General features: G+C 42.1%; 1 protein-coding gene across 7 annotated transcripts in view; it reads right to left on the bottom strand.

Annotated features, from left to right (window-relative positions):
- The window catches only part of KCNT1 (potassium sodium-activated channel subfamily T member 1), a 587,173-nt gene that overhangs the window by 60,189 nt on the left and 506,535 nt on the right, over positions 1-20,449 (bottom strand). For all 7 annotated transcript variants that reach the window (XR_012236041.1, XM_073599682.1, XM_073599683.1 and 4 more), the window contains 2 exons: positions 15,415-15,564; positions 12,092-12,321 (listed from right to left, as the gene is read on the bottom strand). Coding sequence is in view for 6 of the 7 variants with exons in the window: in XM_073599682.1 (XP_073455783.1) it covers positions 12,092-12,321; positions 15,415-15,564 (380 nt within the window). In the remaining variant the exon portion in view is untranslated. The remainder of the gene's footprint in view (positions 1-12,091; positions 12,322-15,414; positions 15,565-20,449) is intronic.

Below are 20,449 nucleotides of genomic sequence, written 5' to 3'. Positions count from 1 at the left end.
AGCTATGGGGATGTTATTCAGCAGTCGGGACTGGGAAACTGGTCAGAGTTGAGGGAAAAATGGATGGTGCTAAATACAGGGATATTCTTGAGCAAAACCTGTACCACTCTGTGTGTGATTTGAGGCTAGGACGGAGGTTCACCTTCCAGCAGGACAATGACTACAGCAACACTTGAGTGGTTTAAGGGGAAACATGTAAATGTGTTGGAATGGCCTAGCCAAAGCCCAGACCTCAATCCAACAGAAAATCTGTGGTCAGAGTCAAAGATTGCTGTTCACAAGTGCAAACCATCCAACTTGAAGGAGCTGGAGCAGTTTTGCAAGGAGGAATGGGCAAAAATCCCCATGGTAAGATGTGGCAAGCTCATAGAGACTTATTCAAAGTGACTTGGAGCTGTGATAGCCGCAAAAGGTGGCTCTACTAAGTATTGACTTTAGGGGGGTGAATAGTTATGCATATTGACTTTCTCTGTTATTTTGTCCTATTTGTTGTTTGCTTCACAATAAAAAAAACATCTTCAAAGTTGTGGGCATTTTCTGAAAACTAAATGATGCAAATCCTTAAACAATCCATGTTAATTCCAGGTTGAGGCAACAAAACACGAAAAATACCAAGGGGGTGAATACTTTTGCAAGGCACTGTAGTTTCTCCACGCCCACCAATCTCTGAATGACATAAATATCACCATTAAGATGGCCAAACTCAATGTCTGAGGAAGGAGCACGCATGCTCCAAACGTGCACACTACTCCGCTCCACCTGACACCCGGAAGTGACTTGGGTTGTGAACAAGCAAGCTATCGCTTGTGAAACGTCTACCATTGCCTGTATCTGTCTGACCCTTTTTTGACAATAAAGATGACATCGAGATAATTTGGAGTTCCAGTGTGCGACCAATTCCTTGTCTTGTTCACCCGGAAGTGACGTTGGCGGCTTTCCCTTATGTATACCTATGGACTAAGAAGTGCTGGGGGCCACCAGCACAGCCATGACCAGAAGTGACACCCCCATACTTTGCAGCCTGTCCTCCCTGCAGAGCAGATGAACCCGATACTGTGTCTACACAACGCTAACCTTCCTGTACCTACACTGTGAGTGTGTACATTATTTTTTGCCAATAAATCTTTTTAATACTGCACTCAGATGGCGCTGCTCTCTCTTCTTGTTTTTCTATCAGCTCAGTGATAGATAGCACCCTGCATCTCATTAGATTGGTGACATTAAAATGAACTATATTCCTATACGTACATAGAAAGATGCCTTATTCTTTTATTCTCTTTAGGTAGGGTAAATTAAGTAGGGTATTTTAAAGGGCTACTTGAATTTTATACAAAAAACAAAGCAATCCATCACTTTTGCAAATACATGTCAATTAGACGTGTTATCTTCCATGTTTAAACAGCTATTAATAGGTACATAATTTTGATTTTTGGAAAAAAGTTGAATTTGCATTACGCACTCCTCTACTCTTGAGGTTGCTGTAACCTACACTGTGCATGATTTACAGTTACAGTCAGATCAGGGTGATTCAAACAGGCATTTTAGTTGGATACTTGTAGGGATTGTAGGGACACAAATCACTGACTGCAGCTGGGAAGATATGAAAACGTGCGTGGGGCAGAATCCTGAAAAAGGGCAATTCAAAATGTAACGGAGAAGTAGTGAAAGATGCACAGCAACTATGCTACAGGTGGAAAATGAAGAAACAAAAAACGAATCTGTCTTTTCTGCAAGTTTCCTTGCTAGACATATTTTACTCTATTTGGCTGTTTACTTTCTTCAGTGGTAAACCCAGTTTGTTTCGAAGGTGACAGATGGCAATGAAAAGGTTACAGAGAAGAACAGACGGAATGTTCTGTATCAAGGTAATTTCCTGGGCTTGTTCCTGGGAGTGCCATGTGATTGCAGTACATCTCAAGGTTTACCAGGCGATATGAATCTATTATCCCCAGCTGTGACAGCTGTTTCTGGGCTATTTGTGTCCTGCTGTTCACAATGTTCTCATAACACAATATAACATGATTCGACTCTTCATCCATTTACTTTGAAACAGCACACAGCTCTCTGGTACTTCTGACATTACCTTTATAGTGATTATTTTCACTCAGCATTTTATAAGCCACTTAGAAATACAGTTTGCTGCAGTCATATGTCATTACTTCCAACACAAGTGCAAAAAAACAAGGAAATGAGTCCTTAATTTAAGAGTGGGTGGTGAGGAGACATGCATTCATATAGGCACATTTGCCAATTTAAAGCTGCATTCAAAATATAGAGCCATTCGTTTCTTCTTCCATACAGCTGTGTTGACTACAGTTCTACGGCATGAGGCTTGGGGAATCCTTGTCCTGTCTTGGGGAATCCTTGTCCTGTCTTAATAACCTCTAAAACTTATTTCATAGACTTCCGAGTACCTGTATTTTGCACTGATGAAGGCCAGCAAGTCTGAAACAGTTGCATACAAGTTGGCCTTAAGGGCGTGTTCACACTTGACTAAATTTCTAACGCTTAATAAACGCTCCTATAGCACTAGAATGGGTGTTAGACTCTCAATATTGAGCTTCAGTATGGGCGTTAGACTGGCATTTTACAAGCGTTAACGATGAGTTAAAAATTCTCCCCAAACGCCCTATGTGCAGTTTTGAAGCATATTATGAACATTAAGACACATTAAAACCGCTCCACAAATGCCTATTCCATGAAAGGAAATAAACTAACCATAACGCCCCCAAATTCAAAGCAACTGCTTGCCAGAGCGTTTACAAAGTGTTATCAGGAGGAGGCAAGTAAAACCTTGGACAGAGGAGTGGCTGTGGACATGGTATACTTGGATTTTGCAAAAGCGTTTGACACAGTTCCCCACACACGTCTAATGTGTAAGGTAAAGTCTACAGGCTTAAGAAGATAAATTTGTAAATGGATAGAAAACTGTCTTAAAGACAGAATTCTGAGAGTAGTAGCTAATGATTCTTACTCTGAATGGTCTAAGGTTATCGGTGTACCCCAAGGTTCAGTGTTGGGACCCTTACTTTTTAATATCTTTATAATAGGGTCCGGGATTAAAAGTAACATTTCTGTCTTTGCAGATGACACTAAGCTATGCAGTGGAATAACATCCTTACAGGATGTCTCCAATTTACAAGCCGACCTCAATGCACTGTCTAAGTGGGCAACTAAGTGGCAAATTAGGTTTAATGTTAATAAATGTAAAGTTATACACTTGGGGGCTAAGAATATGCATGCATCATACATACTAGGGGGAGTACAACTGGGGGAATCAATGGTGGAGAAGGGATCTGGGGGGTTTTGGTAGCTCATAAGCTTAATAATAGCATGCAATGCCAAGATGCTCTTTCCAAAGCGAGCAACGTCCTTTCTTGTATTAAGAGCGGTATGGACTCCAGAGAGAGAGATATAATTTTGCCCCTGTATAAATTATTAGTAAGACCTCATCTGGAATATACAGTTCAGTTTTGGGTACCAGTTCTCAAAAAAGGTAGCGGGCAACTGGAGAAAGTGCAGAGAAGAGCAACCAAACTGATTGGAAAGATTAGAGCAACTGAATCTATTCCCTCTTGAGAAGAGGAGATTAAGGAGGGATATGATCAACATGTACTAATACATAAGTGGTCCACATGGCAGCAGAACATGCGAACAGGCAAAAAATTAGTTCGAACACCGTTAACCGGTACCCGACCGGCGCACGCCGATGTACATCGGCAGCATGGCACGGCTGGGCAAATGGGCGTACCCATACGTCCCTTTGTATTTGCCGCCATGCCATTGCGTGCGCGCCGGCCGGGAGCTCCGTGAGTCGGGTCGCGGATCCCGCGGACTCGATCGCCGCGGGGATACCCGCGATCGCCTCACGGAGAGGACGAACGGGGAGATGCTAATGTAAACAAGCATCTCCCCGTTCTGCCTAGTAACAGTGTCACTGATCTCTGCGCTGTGATTGGGAGCAGAGATCAGTGATGTGTCACATGTAGCCACGCCCCCCCACAGTTAGTAACACATCCCTAGGACACACTTAACACCTTCACTGCCAGCGTCTTTTACACAGGAATCAGTGCATTTGTATAGAACTGATTGCTGTATAAATGACAATGGTCCCAAAAACGTGTCAAAAATGTCCGATGTGTCCGCCATAATGTCGCAGTCACGATAAAAATCGCTGATCGCCGCCATTACTAGTAAAAAAAAAAAAAAAATGAATAATAAAAATGCCATAAAACTATCTCCTATTTTGTAAGCGCTATAACTTTTGCGCAAACCAATCAATAAACGCTTATTGCGATTTTTTTACCAAAAATATGTAGAAGAATACGTATCGGCCTAAACTGAGGAAAAAATTATTTTAAATATTTTTTAGGGATATTTATTATAGCAAAAAGTAAAAAACAATGCGTTTTTTTCAAAATTGTCGCTATTTTTCTGTTTATAGCTCAAAAAATTAAAACCACAGAGGTGGTCAAATACCACCAAAAGAAAGCTCTATTTGTGGGAAAAAAGGACTTCAATTTTGTTTGGGAGCGACGCAGTGCCGAAACGCAAAAAACGCACTGGTCAGGAAGGGGGTAAATTCTTCCGGAGCTGAAGTGGTTATAGTCTATGGGACACAAACGTGAAAAATCAAAAGTGCTAATTTTAAAGGCTTATATGCAAGTCATTGCCATAAAAAGTGTTTGGGGACCTGGGTCCTGCCCCAGGGGACATGTATCAATGCATAAAAAAGTTTTAAAAAGGAACGTTTTTTCGGGAGCAGTGATTTTAATAATGTTTAAAGTGAAACAATAAAAATGAAATATTCCTTTAAATATCGTGCCTGGGGGGTGTCCTTAGTATGCCTGTAAAGTAGCGCTTTTTTCCCGTGTTTATAACAATATCACAGCAAAATGACATTTCTAAAGGAAAAAATGTCATTTAAAACCACTCGCAGCTGCAATGTATTGTCAGGTCTCGGCAATATAGATGAAAATCATTGAAAAAAAACGGCATGGGTTCCCCCCTAGTCCATTACCAGGCCCTTTGTATGGATAATAGGGGGAACCCCACACCCACATTTTTTTAAAAATGGTGTGGGGGTCCCCCAGGCACTATATACTCTGAACAGCAGTATATATACTATACAGCCTGCCCTATATACTTTGCAGAAAATTGGGCCTTAGGTGTTGATGGTACCAGAACACTGTAATCCCTCACAGATACTCTTGTTGGGTGCAGGAACTGGCCCTGCTGTGAAATATTAGATCAAAAATTGTAATTACATGCCCCTGTTGAACAGGGGCAGAAAAATTGGGCCTTGGGTGGTGGTGGTGCCCTAAACCCAAAATATTGTTGGAAACTAGCATCATCAAGATTGAGGAGGAATAGGATAGTCAGCATAGGCAGTCTTTTAGGGATCCCACATCCATAGCAAATTAGATCAGTTACATCAGCATCAGGTGCTTGATAGCTACTGATTCAAAATGGAAATCCAAGAGTAAACCGAGTACTAGTAGGTCCCTCGAGATGATGTTGGGAAACGGATAGCACCCCACTGCCGCCATACTTTTACAGTGCTGATTTTAAAGAATTTCATGTGAGTGTATCTCTTTTTTAATAAATTTGGTACTTGTTTTATGGAATTACACTATGTGGCCTTTTTCCTTCCTGCTACATAACACTGCTATATGTTTCCCAACATCATCTCGAGGGACCTACTAGTACTCGGTTTGCTCTTGGATTTCCATCCTCACCACCCCTCCGGAACATCTACCATCACCCACCACCCAAGCCTGTTTTGACCCAGTTGGGCGTATACCCCCTTGGGTCTACGTGATCTGGTAAGCCTCCCTATTGTTGGTGGTGGTGTGTTTCTTCTGTGTTCACTCCAGATTTCACACATTTGATATGTTCCTCACACGAAGTCACTGAATTTATATTGATTATTTACTTTTATGAGTCTTATATACATGGAGGACTTTCTTCTAAGTTTTTCTTGGATATCCTTCATCTTTGATTGGACATTGTTTTCATGTTGAACTTTTAGCGCTACACAATTTTTTGTTTTACTGTCATATGCTTATATCCTATTGGCCGTGTTAGCTGCTTATCCCCCTTTTTTTGGCAGCGCAGAATTACTTGTTATCCTTCTCTTCTGTAGCTACTGATTCAAGACTGATTAATTTTTATGAATGTGAGCCTATCAATGGAGTCTGTGGACAGGCGCATTCTTTGATCCGTTACAAACCGTCCAGCAGCACTGAATGTGCGTTCAGAAAGCATGCTGGATGCAGGACAGGCCAGTAGCTCAATTGCATATTGAGCAAGTTCTGGCCAGTGGTCCATCCTCTAGACCCAGTAATCCAGTGGATGCTCTGTTGGAAAGGTCTCCAAGTCTGCTCTTGCCCCTAGATATTCCTGCACAATTTACTGCAGACGCTGGCGATAGTTCCTTGAACCAATCAGACCTTGGCTTTGAAGACTGAAAAATTGTCTAAAGGCATCAGTCAGCCGGCCACCTTTTCCACCGCTCTTCCTCTGACTGAACGAAGCCTCAGCAACACGTTGTCCAGCACCAGGAAATTGTAACCTCCCAGGGTCTGTACATGTGTTGCACACACCTTTCTTCAAGGCCCCCTGAAGATGTTTCATCCTCTGCTCCCTCTGTGAAGGCAGGATGAGTTCTGCAACCTTACCCTTGTAACATGGATCAAGAAGGATTGCCAGCCAGTAATGATCCCTCTCCTTGATACCACTAATCCTAGGGTACTTTCACAGGCTTTGCAGAATCAGAAAGGCCATACAGCGTAAGTTTGCAGAGGCATTCAATTCTGAGTCCTTTGGGTCACTAAGGATAACATGATCCGTAACTACCTCCTCCCAGCCACGTACAACTCCTTGGGTTTCTGGGGACTGAAAACTATCCCTTGAAGACTGCTGCTGAGTGTTATCCAGTACATCCCTGCTGAAACAATCCTCCTCCTCTTCTTCCTGTGTGTTTGGCGGGCCTGCAGGAAGGCTATCTGGATAAAGGGGGCCTTGAGAGGTAAGGAAGACCTCCTCTTCCTTCTGCTGTCCTGCCTCAAGTGCCCTGTCCATGATTCCACGAAGCGTGTACTCCAACAGGAAGACTAGAAGAACAGTGTCACTGATGCATGCATTGTCGCTGCTCATCATCCTTGTGGCTTCCTCAAATGGTGACAGGACAGTGCATGCATGCATCCTTGATCAGTAGCCACTGGCGTGGTGAAAAACAGCCAAACTCCCCTGACCCTGTCCTGGTGCCATACTCACACAGGTACTCATTGATGGCCCTCTGCTCTGTGTGTGCAGCAGCTGCAGCATTGCCAACATTGAGTTCCACCTGGTGGGCATGTCACAAATGAGGCGGCTGGAGGCAGGTTGCATTCCCTTTAAATGTCAGCCAGCCGAGCACTGGCATTGTATGACCGGCGCAAATGACCACAGACTTTTCTGGCCTGACTCAGGAGATCCTGTAAGCCTGGGTACCTGCTCAAGAATCGCTGCACCACCAAATTTAGGACGTGTGCCAAACATGGAACATGGGTCAAGTGTCCCTGTCGGAGGGCGGGAAGTAGGTTGGTGCCATTGTTGCATACAACCATTCCTGGCTGAAGCTGGCGTGGTGTCAACCACCTCTGAGCCTGCCCCTGCAGAGCTGACAGAATCTCTGCCCCAGTGTTACTCCTGTCCCCTAGGCAGACCAACTCAAGCACCGCATGGCATCTTTTAGCCTGACTGCTTGTGTAGCCCCTTGAACGCTTACGGAGCACCGCTGGTTCAGAGGACAAATCTGCAGAAGAGGCCATAGAGGAAGAAGAAAAGGAGGAGGTGGAGGAGAGAGCTGTGGCAGAATCACCACTAGCATTTTGAAGGCGTGGTGGTTGAACAAGCTCCAACAACACTGAACCCTGTCCTGCATCCTTCCCAGCTGCCAGCAGAATTACCCAGTGCGCCGTGAAGGAAAGCTAACGTCCCTGCCCATGCCTGCTGGACCATGAGTCAGCAGTAATATGCACCTTACTGTTGACCGCCCTGTCCAACGAGGCCAAAACATTGCCTTCCACATGCCGGTAGAGAACCAGAATGGCCTTCCGTGAAAAGAAATCGTGTTTTGGAACCTGCCACTGAGGTACAGCACATTCCACAAATTCACAAAAGGGGGCAGAGTTTACCAGCTGAAAAGGCAGCAGTTGCAGTGCTAGTAATTTGGCAAAGGTAGCATTTAGACGCTGAGCATGTGAATGGCTGGGACCGAATTTCTTTTTACGGTTCAGTAACTGGGGTAGGGAAATTTGCCTGCTAAAATCAGATGGTGGTGTACTGCGAGCAGATTGGCTGCATATACTTGGGACATCTATTGCTATACCTTCATTTCGCTCAGTGCTGGTTTTTGAGAGGACGGGAAGTATATTAGGGTTGGAGATCCCAGATGAGGAGCAAGGAGAAGTCCACCTTTTTCTTTGATGTAGGTCTTTCAAGTGCTGTCGCCAAAAGACTGCATGGCAGTTCATCATATGTCTGGTCAAGCATGTGGTGCCCAAGTGGCTGCTGTGCTGGCCACGCTTGATCCGCTTCAGGCATAGGTTGCAAACAGCAACGGTGCAACAGTGTGATCTGCTGCACATGTGTTGAAAAAGGCCTACACCAAGGAACTTTTAAAAGTCAGCGGAGAGTCAGCAGCGCCCTGCACCTGCGAAGTGATGCAGTGTGATGCAATAGGGTGGCTGCCTTTAAGCTGCCCCCTAGAGGACATCCTGCCTCGTTGGATTTGTGCCGCCTCCTCCTCCTCCTCTCTTCTCTCAGGCACCCAAGTACAGTTAGTGACCTCATCATCCCCTCCCTCCTCATTACTGGTGCAAACTTGGCAGTATGCTGCAGCTTGGGGAACATGACTGCCAGTTTCTTGTCCTTCTTGTACACTCCCTCTCTCTAGGCTCACCTTACTCCCTTCCGCAACCTGGAAACCAACATCGGAGCCTTCAAATCGCAGCACATCCTCCAGCACCTAACACTGTGGTCGAATAATTCTGGGGACTTCCTTGTGCATGATGGTGGGGCTACGGAAAGAGTGACTGTGGACAAGGAGACGGTGAAATAGGCCGCTTTGGCAGCTGCGTTGAAAGGCATACTACTCTGAGCCTAGGTGACAGAGGATAAGGAGGATGAGGACGGCTTTGTTATTCACTCCACCAACTCTTCTGCATGTTCTGGCTCAATAACACGGACAAGCGTGCCCCACGGCCACCTGCAGAGGAGGCACCATGTCCATGACCAGCACTGTTGACTGTAGACACAGAGTCTGCTTGCCCTCTTTTAGTGGCCTGTGAGCGTCTGCCTCTCCTTGGTGGCCTTCCGGACATGTATATTTTGTTTTGCAACACCACACTACACTGTATTAGATACTGTGTACACCGCCTGTACTGTATTAGCAACTGTACTATGGCTGCACTGTATTGTGTACACCACCAGAAGTGTAGTAGAAACTGTACACACTGTATTAGATACTGTGTACACTGCCTGCACTGTATTAGCAACTGTACTACGGCTGCACTGTATTGTGTACACTACCAGAAGTGAAAGTGAAACTGTACTAGACATACATGGGACTGTGTGTATATATATATATATATATATATATATATATATATATACATACACTACTACTACACCGCCTGAAGTGTATTAGAAACAGTACACCACATAATGCACTGTAGATATAGGTTACACTGGATGCAGAGTATATATATATATATATATATATATATATATATATATATATACAGGGCTTTTTTTCAGCAGGAACTAGGGGAACTCAGTTTCACCACCTCTGGCTCAGGTCGTCTGCTCACTACTATCACTTGGTAACACTGAAGTCCAGCTTCTACGTTTACAAGTGATAGCTTATCTCCCAGTAGCTCCCACAGGTCAGATCTCCTGCGCAGATCCCACTGAGTGCCGGACAGGGACCAGGGAGATACAGAACAGGTGCCCAGGGTTCAGTGCAGTCATGGGCAGGAGAGGGTGCGTGGTAGGCTGCACCCTCTGTGCCTTTGGCCAATTATGACTCTCTTAGCAGAGGGTGCTGTGATTGGTTAAAGCATGCAGGTCAGGTGCATGTTTTGGCCAATCATCATACAGCAATTCGCGCTCGAATTTGCTGCGAACGCCCCATAATGTTCGCTCTTAAGCAAACAGGCGAATACCAATGTTCAAACTTATGTTCGACCCAAACATCAAGCTCATCCCTAGTGGTCCATATAGTGAACTTGGTGTTGAATTATTCACTTTAAGGTCATAACAGAGGACAAGGGGGCACTCTTTACGTCTAAAGGAAAAAAAGATTTAATCTCCAAATACGGAAAAGTTTCTTCACAGTAAGAGCTGTGAAAATGTGGAATAAACTCCCTCCAGAGGTGGTTCTGGCAAGCTCAGTAGATTGCTTTAAGAAAGGCCTGGATTCTTTCCTAAATGTACAGAATATAACTGGATACTAACATATATAGGTAAAGTTGATCCTCTCGGGGCATCAGGGTGGATTTTTTCCCCTGCAGTAGCAAATTGGAGCATGCTTTACTGGGGTTTTTTGCCTTCCTCTGGATGAACTGTGGGTATAGGTTTGCGTATATGGGATTGTATTATTATTTATTTTATTTTATTTGGTTGAACTACACTGAGCAAAATTATAAGTGCAACACTTTTGTGTTTGCCCCTATTTATCATGAGCTGAACTTGAAGATCTACGACTTTTTCTATGTACACAAAAGGGCCTATTTCTCTCAAATATTGTTCACAAATCTGTCTAAATCTGTGTTAGTGAGCACTTCTCATTTGCCAAGATAATCCATCCACCTCACAGGTGTGGCATATCAAGATGCTGATTAGACAGCATGATTATTGCACAGGTGTGCCTTAGGCTGGCTACAATAAAAGGCTACTCTAAAATGTGCAGTTTTACTGTATTGTGAGGGTCTGGGGGGGGTCCAAAAACCAGTCAGTATCTGATGTGACCACCATTTGCCTCACGCAGTGCAGCACATCTCCTTCGCATAGAGTTGATCAGGTTGTTGATTGTGGCCTGTGGACTATTGGTCCATTCCTCTTCAATGGCTGTGCGAAGTTGCTGGATATTGGCAGGAACTGGAACATGCTGTTGTATACGCCGATCCAGAGCATCCCAAACATGCTCAATGGGTGACATGTCCGGTCAGTATGATGGCCATGTAAGAACTGAGATGTTTTCAGCTTCCAGGAATTGTGTACAGATCCTTGTAACATGGGGTTGTGCATTATCATGCTGGAAACATGAGGTGATGGTTGTGGATGAATGACACAACAATGGGCCTCAGGATCTCGTCTTGGTATCTCTGTGCATTCAAAATGCCATCAATAAAATGCACCTGTGTTCATTATCCATAGCATATGCCTGCCCATACCATAACCCCACCACCACCATGGGCCACTCGATCCACAACGTTGACATCAGCAAACCGCTCACCCACACAACGCCATACACAGCGGACATTCCTGCAGTCAGCATGCCAAATGCACGTCCCTCAAAACTTGCAAAATCTATGACATTGTGCTGTGTGATAAAACTGCACATTTTAGATTGGTCTTTTTTGTGGCCAGCCTAAGGCCTAAGGGGCAAACACAAAAGTGTTGCGTTTATAATTCTGCTCAGTGTAAATGGACTTGTTTATTTTTTCAACCTGACTAACTATGTAACTATGTAACCACAGACATCGATAGGAGGCGTTGAAAGGCATCAAACGCCTCCTGACTCGACTGAGGCTTCAATCTTGCAGCAATGCAACGCTAACGTTTCATGTTTTGATAGTATGAACAGCACGGTGTGTTGTCCATTGTATCATTTGCATAGGCATTGGAGGGGCATTTTTAACGCCCCTTAAACGCCTGCTTTTAATGCCAGTGTGAACCAATGTGATGTTTCTGATGTTTCTGATCACCTCATCATAAGCTGATAGATAATAAACTATTAAAAAACTATGAGCAACTACAAAGACTACACCTGGGCAGAAATTGATTCAAGTATAACCAGCTTCATAGGACAGTAAATAATTACCCATGCTGGCAATGATGCTGTGAACAGGAAGTCGAGACGGTTCACCATAGATTCCTCTCCCCTTCTTCTTTTGCTTCTCTTCCTGTTTGAAGATGAAGGCTGAGTTCTCTTCTTTGGTGATATTGATGTAGAAACAGGTGTCGGAGCTGGCCATGATGTGCCGAGGTCCAGGGTTCAGCAGAATACTCTTATTTTCTTCTCTCCTCACGCCTATCAGGCAGACGCCATACCTTCAAGGCAACATCACCATGTTATTATGGTCTTAATGGTCAAACAGAGGCATTTCACAACCTTGGAAAAACACAAGTGACCCCACAAGAACCAAAAAAAACAAAAAAATGAGTAAATATCTAAAACAGCCTTTGGTTCATTGATGTGAAAAAAGGTTTTGCTATTGTAAAAAGTTCACCCCACAGACATATCTTACAGGCCAATGTACCGCAGCAAGCAGAAAAAGCAGCATGCTAGGAATACAATTCTTTTTAATTCTCATTTAAAAGACCATACATTTCAGGGAAACAAAAGTTTATTCTCAGGTTAACAAAGCTATACCTTTGGAAAAGGGGTCTGTGTGTCCACAAAAGGACAGGTGATGCATTTTTGTCCACTGCTTTTTGTCGTAAACGTCATTAAAAATTTGATTCCTGAGAGGAGCTTCAAGCTGTTAGCTAGATGGTACCTGGTCCCCACCTGTATCACCACTTATGTACTTAGCTACTAAGATGCTTTCACAGCTGCGTGGACCTTGGCACCCATCCCATATTTGGTGACAATGCCTATTATCCTTCAAGATGTGGACATGAGTTTTCCAGCTTATTTGTATGCCATTGCCCAAAGACCCAGAAGTTGCACTTCTTAGCAGTAGACCAGAAATGGTTACTTCTGACCAATCTAAGTCTCTAACAATTGTCTTTGTGGCTGCAAAGCATGTTATTGGGAGACCTGGAAATCTCCCAGTCAACATTTCCTAAACCAAAGAGCGGCATCACATGGATGATGATTAATGACAAGAGGACAGAAACATTTACTGACAACATAGCAAAATTTGATTGTATAATGGCCTCCTGGAGGAACAACTTTATATTACCTAATTTTGACCATTGACCCATCTAAAAGATCATCACTATAAAATTTGTTTGGCTGCCCTCTCTCTCCTACCAGCCTTTATCCCTTCTCTTTGCCCATTCCTTCCTCAGCTTCTCCTCTTGATCTCTTCTCTGCTTTTTTCTTTTAGACATTCACTATCTTCTTATTTGTGACCCTCATTCTAACCCCAATATGATTGCACCCATATCTTATGAATGAAACATCTGTAACCTTTGCACTTACATAGTTACATAGTTAGTCTGGTTAAAAAAAGATGCGATTAGGCAAAAGACTTACAAAGGCAATGTGCCTTGGTGGACTGTGATATCCTTTAATATCCTTGTGGATATTTGTAAAAAAAATCACAATAAACCTTTTTTTTTTTTTTTTAAATAAGAATTACATTCCTGAACTACTGCATTTTCCATATAGTAGCCCCTTAACAACTGCAATCTATAGAATAATACTCTCAGACATGCTCACCCATGTGAGCAGGTTATAGCTGTCACTTTACATTACAGTGCGTAAAAAAAAATTAACTCATATGAAAAAGTTTTAAAAAGTGTTAACTTTAATTTATATATACAGTATCTAACAAAAGTGAATACACCCCTCACATTTTCGTAAATATTTTATTATATCTTTTCATGTGACAACACTGAAGAAATGACACTTTGCTACAATGTAAAGTAGTGAGTGTACAGCTTGTATAACAGTGTAAATGTGCTGTCCCCTCAAAATAACTCAACACACAGCCATTAATGTCTAAATGTCTATGTCTGGCAACAAAAGTTAGTACACCCCTAAGTGAAAATGTCTAAATTGGTGCCAAAGTGACAATATTTTGTGTGTCCGCCATTATTTTCCAGCACTGCCTTAATCCTCTTGGGCATGGAGTTCACCAGAGCTTCACAGGTTGCCACTGGAGAATTCTCTTCCACTCCTCCATGACGACATCACAGAGCTGGTGGATGTTAGAGACCTTGCACTCCTCCACCTTCTGTTTGAGGATGCACAAAGATGCTCAATAGGGTTTAGGTCTGGAGGCTCCAAAGGGGATCATGCTCTGCTTCAGTATGTCACAGTACATGTTGGCATTCATGGTTCCCTCAATGAACTGTAGCTCCCCAGTGCCAGCAGCACTCATGCAGCCCCAGACCATTACACTCCCACCACCATGCTTGAATGTAGGCAAGACACACTTGTCTTTGTACTCCTCTCCTGGTTGCCGCCACACACGCTTGACACCATCTGAACCAAATAGGTTTATCTTGGTCTCATCAAACCACAGGACATGGTTTCAGTAATCCATGTCCTTAGTCTGCTTGTCTTCAGCAAACTGTTTGCGGGCTTTCTTGTGCATCATCTTTACAAGAGGCTTCCAATGCTGGCAGCACTCGCATCTATTTCCCAAAGACAACCTCTAGATATGATGCTGAGCATGTGCACTCAACTTCTTTTGGTTGACCATGGCGAGGCCTGTTCTGAGTGGAACCTGTCCTGTTAAACCACTGTATGGTCATGGCCACCGTGCTGCAGCTCTGTTTCAGGGTGGAATCTTCTTATAGCCTAAGCCATCTTTATGTGGAGCAACCATTCTTTTTTTCAGATCCTCAGAGTTCTTTGCCATGAGGTGCCATGTTGAACTTCCAGTGACCAGTATGAGAGAGTGAGAGCGATAACACCAAATTTAACACACCTGCTCCCCATTCACACCTGAGACTTTGTAACACTAACGAGTCACATGATACCGGGGAGGGAAAATGGCTAATTGGGCCCAATTTGGACATTTTCACTTAGGGGCTGTATACTCACTACTTTACATTGTAGCAAAGTGTAATTTCTTCAGTGTTGTCACATGAAAAGATCTAATAAAATATTTACAAAAATGTGAGGGGTGTACTCATTTTTGTGAGATACTGTATATATATATATATATATATATATATATATATATATATATATATACACATATATATACATATACACATACACACACACTAGGGGTCTTCAAAAAGTTTCTGCCCTTTTATTCTATTTAATAGAGTTAAAAAAAGTGCATAAACTTTTTGATGAACCTTCGTATATATACACATTTATTTGTTAGGTAGGCATATTAGTTACATTACTACTACTAATACTCGTGCTGCATAATTTGGTCATGGTCGTCTAGAAACTACTGACCTCTTGTAATAAAATGCTTAAACAGTGACACCTAAATGGTCAGTGTCTCTTACTTCTTGTGAGCGTGGAAAGCAGCGTAGGTGAAACTCTTTCCTGCGTACTCCATAAAGAACTTGCTGTCTCCCATGCGTATGTGATAGACCTCATTTCCGGAACATCTCCCGTACATCCTTTGCCACTGCTCTGGGGACTGCTGCCCTTCCCTACAGAGAGAAGCAAGAGGGAATTTAAGACAAACAAAACTTTTCTAAGAATTACTTATGAGGGTTTTCTACAAAAATGGAGCAGATCCTACAAAAATCATATTGGTTTCAGTAAAGATTCCTTCAAGACCTGAAAATACCTTTAGGGGCTCCTCTGGGATATAAAGGTTGACAATGGCTGTATTAGGAGATGGAGAGAGACTTTACAGCCTGCTAGAGGTTTACAATCATGCCATCTAAACAAATTAAATTAAAAAATAAATATTATTGAGGTTTAAACTGACAGGTTACATGTGAGCAATTTTGATTTTAGCACATGTACAACTTCTTATGTACTCTTCATCATGCCATAGCTTAGGCCAAGTTCACACTTGCCCATTCTCTGAAAGGAGATCCGTGGTGGAACAGCCACTGCCAGGTGTTCAGGAGGTGATCCTGGTTTCTCCTGAATGCCTTTTTTTGGCTGTTTCCTTTTTGCCAAATGGCAACTTCAATGGGACTAATGATTGGCCATATGGACACGAATGCCCGAATTTGACAGGTGGTGCTGGCTTTATACTCAAAATGCATACTTAACTTTGCTGTGGCCATGTGAACAGACACCTCCATCTCTAGCTTTAGGTGGGCGCTTGTGGTAAATGGCAAAACTCTGGCTCAACTACCTATTTTTACAGCCCCCACTACATATGTGAAAAAGGCCTAAAAATCAGTTTGAAACAGTTAAAAAGGTTTATTATTACCTACAGGAAACTGGTAACTTTCACTGCTCTGATTTGAAATTGAAATTTCAGTCTTCAGCATTACATTCTTCAACATGGTTAATGAAAACCTGTCATGAGATAAATTCTAGGATACCAACTGCTCACCCTCTCACCTTGAAAGGAATCCAACTTCAATACTTTATGGGGTTGATTTACAAAAGGCAAATAGACTGTGCACTTTGCATTTGCACTCTGAAAGAGCAGTTGCTCCAGAGCTTAGTAAACAAGCAGAAGCTCTGCTGACATCCATCATCCAATCATGTGCAAGCAAAAATGCTGTTTTTATTTTTTTCCTTGCACGTAATTGGGTATTCTTTGCAAAGTGGAGCTTTACCTAATTTACTAAGATCTGGAGCAACTGCACTTGCAGAGTACAACCTATTTGCCTTTAGTAAATCATCCCCTATAAAACACTTACAGAGAACAAGCATGCAAGCAAGAGAATTCAGAAAAATGTCAGAACTCCTCTATATACTTGTTCTGGGTCAGAGACACAGAGTATATTTAGGCTAGAATTCAGCAAGCAGCATCTACCCCATTATTTCTCTGAGGACAAGTTTCCTTTAAATTCAATAAAAACACAGTAAAACAACTATGGCACAAGGATTGAGTGTGGATAAAGAAAATGAAGGACAAAGCCCTTGGGGGTAAGAAGATCCTAGAAAGTCTTAATAAATAGCCACTGCATGATGGTTGCAGCTCCTCCTAATCTGAGCTTAGAGAAACTCTAGTGCACATATAACAAACAGAAGAGAGAGTGCACCACATCTAAGTGCAGCTGTTTATTAATAAAACAAAATGCCATAAAAACATATACTGCAGTATATAGAGAATCAACATGTTACATAGTTACATAGTAAGTGAGGTTGAAAAAAAGATACAAGTCCATCAAGTCCAACCTATGTGTGAGATTATATGTCAGTATTTCATTGTATATCCCTGTATGTTGCGGTCATTCAGGTGCTTATCTAATAGTTTCTTGAAACTATCAATGCCCCGCGCTGAGACCACCGCCTGTGGAAGGGAATTCCACATCCTTGCCGCTCTTACAGTAAAGAACCCTCTACGTAGTTTAAGGTTAAACCTCTTTTTTCTAATTTTAATGAGTGGCCACGAGTCTTGTTAAACTCTCTTCTGCGAAAAAGTTTTATTTCTATTATGGGGTCACCAGTACGGTATTTGTATATTGAATACATATCCCCTCTCAAGCGTCTCTTCTCCAGAGAGAATAAGTTCAGTGCTCGCAACCTTTCCTCATAACTAATATCCTCCAGACCCTTTATTAGCTTTGTTGCCCTTCTTTGTACTCGTTCCATTTCCACTACATCCTTCCTGAGGACTGGTGCCCAGAACTGGACAGCATACTCCAGGTGCGGCTGGACCAGAGCCTTGTAGAGTGGGAGAATTATCGTTTTTTTTTTTTTGTTTCACAAAGGTTTTTTATTGATTGAACATGTAATTACATGGTAGCATTGTAATAGTACATTTGCATAAAAATGGTACATATGAGATTTGGTTTAAATATAGTAAAGGACGGTATATACATACAATATGGTTATAGAAAGTTACAAAAATGAACATTTTTATTTATGCCAAATATATTTTCAAGTAACATCATGGAAATCTTGAATTAGAGTTTTGGGTAATAAGTGACCCAGATTGTGGCTTTAAGGGAAAGAAAAAAAAAAAAAAAAAAAAAAGAAAAAAAAAGGGGGGGGGATAGGGGATTGTTTAAATGACCTGTTATTTTCGTTATGTTTTCTTAAACCTTCTTATGAAACCTATTAAATGTTGAGTGCTTTGTACGTCTGAGAATTTTTGAATTCTATCCATTTGTACCATGTTGAAGCAAAATAAGTTATTTTCTCCTGAGATATGCTTATGAGTTCTTCTATTTTTTCTATATTGTTTAATCTGCGGAACCATTCTTTTTTTGACGGTATAGAGTTAGAGCGCCAGTGGGATGGGATACAGTGTCTTGCAGCATTTACCATAAACATGGTTAGAGATTTTAGGTATTGTTTTTTGGGAATAGTATTGTAGTGTAATAGGTACTGTGCTGGGTTGAAACTTAAATTTACTGAGGTGATTGAAGTGATGGTTTCGTGAACCATTTTCCAAAAATTTTTGATTAGTGGGCAAGTCCACCAGATGTGTATCATCGAGCCTTCCTCCCGTTTGCATCTCCAACATCTGTTCGAGGTCTGGGGAAAGAATTTGTGCAATAGGGTGGGGGTTCTATACCATCTAGTGATGATTTTAAAGCCACATTCTTGAGTGGCAACGTTAAGAGAGCCTTTATGAGCGTATATAAAAATTCTTTCCCAGTTTTCTTTTGACAGAGTTAGGTTAAGATCTTGTTCCCAGGCTTGGCATGACGAGCTGGAGAATTCAGAATCACTCACAAAGAGCGAGTTATATAGGATAGATATGATATGTCTCTGTGGGGTTGTTTTAGTGCAGAGGTCTTCTAGAGTCGTAAGAGGTCTAGTCCAATGTTGGGTTTTCTCATTGCTGGTCAAGTAATGTTTAATTTGTATGTAATTCCATTGAGAGATCTGGGGAGGTTCGCTGTCTTTGTTTATTTCGTCTCTTGATAATAGTTTACTATTTTTGAAGAAGTGTTTGACAAGAATTTCTTTGTGTGGCCATGACTTAGATAGAAAATTTTTTTCTGTACCTGGGAGAAAGTCTGGATTATTCTTTAATGGTGTTAGAGGACTCATCCAAGGGAGTGGGTTGTTTTTTTTATAAGTATTGTTAAATGTTTCAAGTGTGGAACCGATAAGTGGGTGGGATTTAGTGTTTTTTGGGTGGTGCTTCGGACAGATCCATGGGAAGGATTTCAATTGGTGGGCGAAAAGGGATTGTTCTAAGTTAACCCAGTCTTTAACTTTGTCGTGGATGTTCCAGTCTACTATTCTTGTCAGAAGGGTTGCTTGGTGGTATTTCTGTAAGTCCGGCAGAGCTATCCCCCCTTTATTTTTAGGTAGGTTTAGTCTGGAAAATTTTATTCTGGGAGGTTTGCTCCTCCAGATAAAGGAAGCGCATGCTTTACGGAAGGATTTAAAGAATGAGGATGGGAGTTTGATGGGGATCGTTTGCATTACATACAGAAACCTAGGAAGGATTGTCATCTTGATTAGAGAAGCTCTGCCAAACCAAGAAACATTTAGAGAATTCCATCTTTTTAAATCGTCCTGTGTCTCTTTTAGGATGGGTAGGTAATTGAGTTTGTAGAGATCATTTAAATTTGTAGGGATTTCAGTTCCAAGGTATGTTATACTTTGATTGGCCCACGAGAAGGGAAAGTTTTTTTTACATAATTCTACTGATTTTGGGGGTAGTGTGATATTTAAGGCGCTAGATTTTGAATGGTTGATTTTCAAGTTTGAGAGTGATTGGAAATATTCTAGGTCTTGAATGACATTGGGTAGGGATATATGGGGTTCTGAAAGGAATAGAAGCATATCGTCGGCGAATGCTGCAACTTTATACGTGCGTTTGTGGATATCGATACCCTTGATGTCTGGATTGGATCTAATTTTATTTAATAGTGGTTCTAATGTGAGGACGAACAATAGTGGTGAAAGGGGACAACCCTGTCTTGTGCCATTACGAAGATTGAAGGCGTTTGACAGGTGGCCGTTTACTCTGACTCTTGCTGATGGATTTGAGTATAGTACTTTGATATAGGACCTCATTAAGGGTAGAATTCCTATATGTTTTTATCGTTTTATCTCTGGAGTTGATCTCCTTTTTAATGCATGCCAAAATTCTGTTTGCTTTGTTAGCAGCAGCTTGGCATTGCATGCCATTGCTGAGCCTATCATCTACTAGGACCCCCAGGTCCTTTTCCATCCTAGATTCCCCTAGAGGTTCTCCCCCCAGTGTATAGATTGCATTCATATTTTTGCCACCCAAATGCATTATTTTACATTTTTCTACATTGAACCTCATTTGCCATGTAGTTGCCCACCCCATTAATTTGTTCAGATTTTGCAAGGTTTCCACATCCAGCGGAGAAGTTATTGCCCTGCTTAGCTTAGTATCGTCTGCAAATACAGAGATTGAACTGTTTACCCCATCCTCCAGGTCGTTTATGAACAAATTAAATAGGATTG

This window comes from Aquarana catesbeiana, linkage group LG09 (genome assembly GCF_042186555.1).
Source record: "Aquarana catesbeiana isolate 2022-GZ linkage group LG09, ASM4218655v1, whole genome shotgun sequence".
Taxonomy (NCBI): Eukaryota; Metazoa; Chordata; class Amphibia; order Anura; family Ranidae; genus Aquarana; species Aquarana catesbeiana.
The sequence above is the reverse complement of the archived record's forward strand: the minus strand, read 5'-3'. Positions and strand labels throughout refer to the sequence as shown.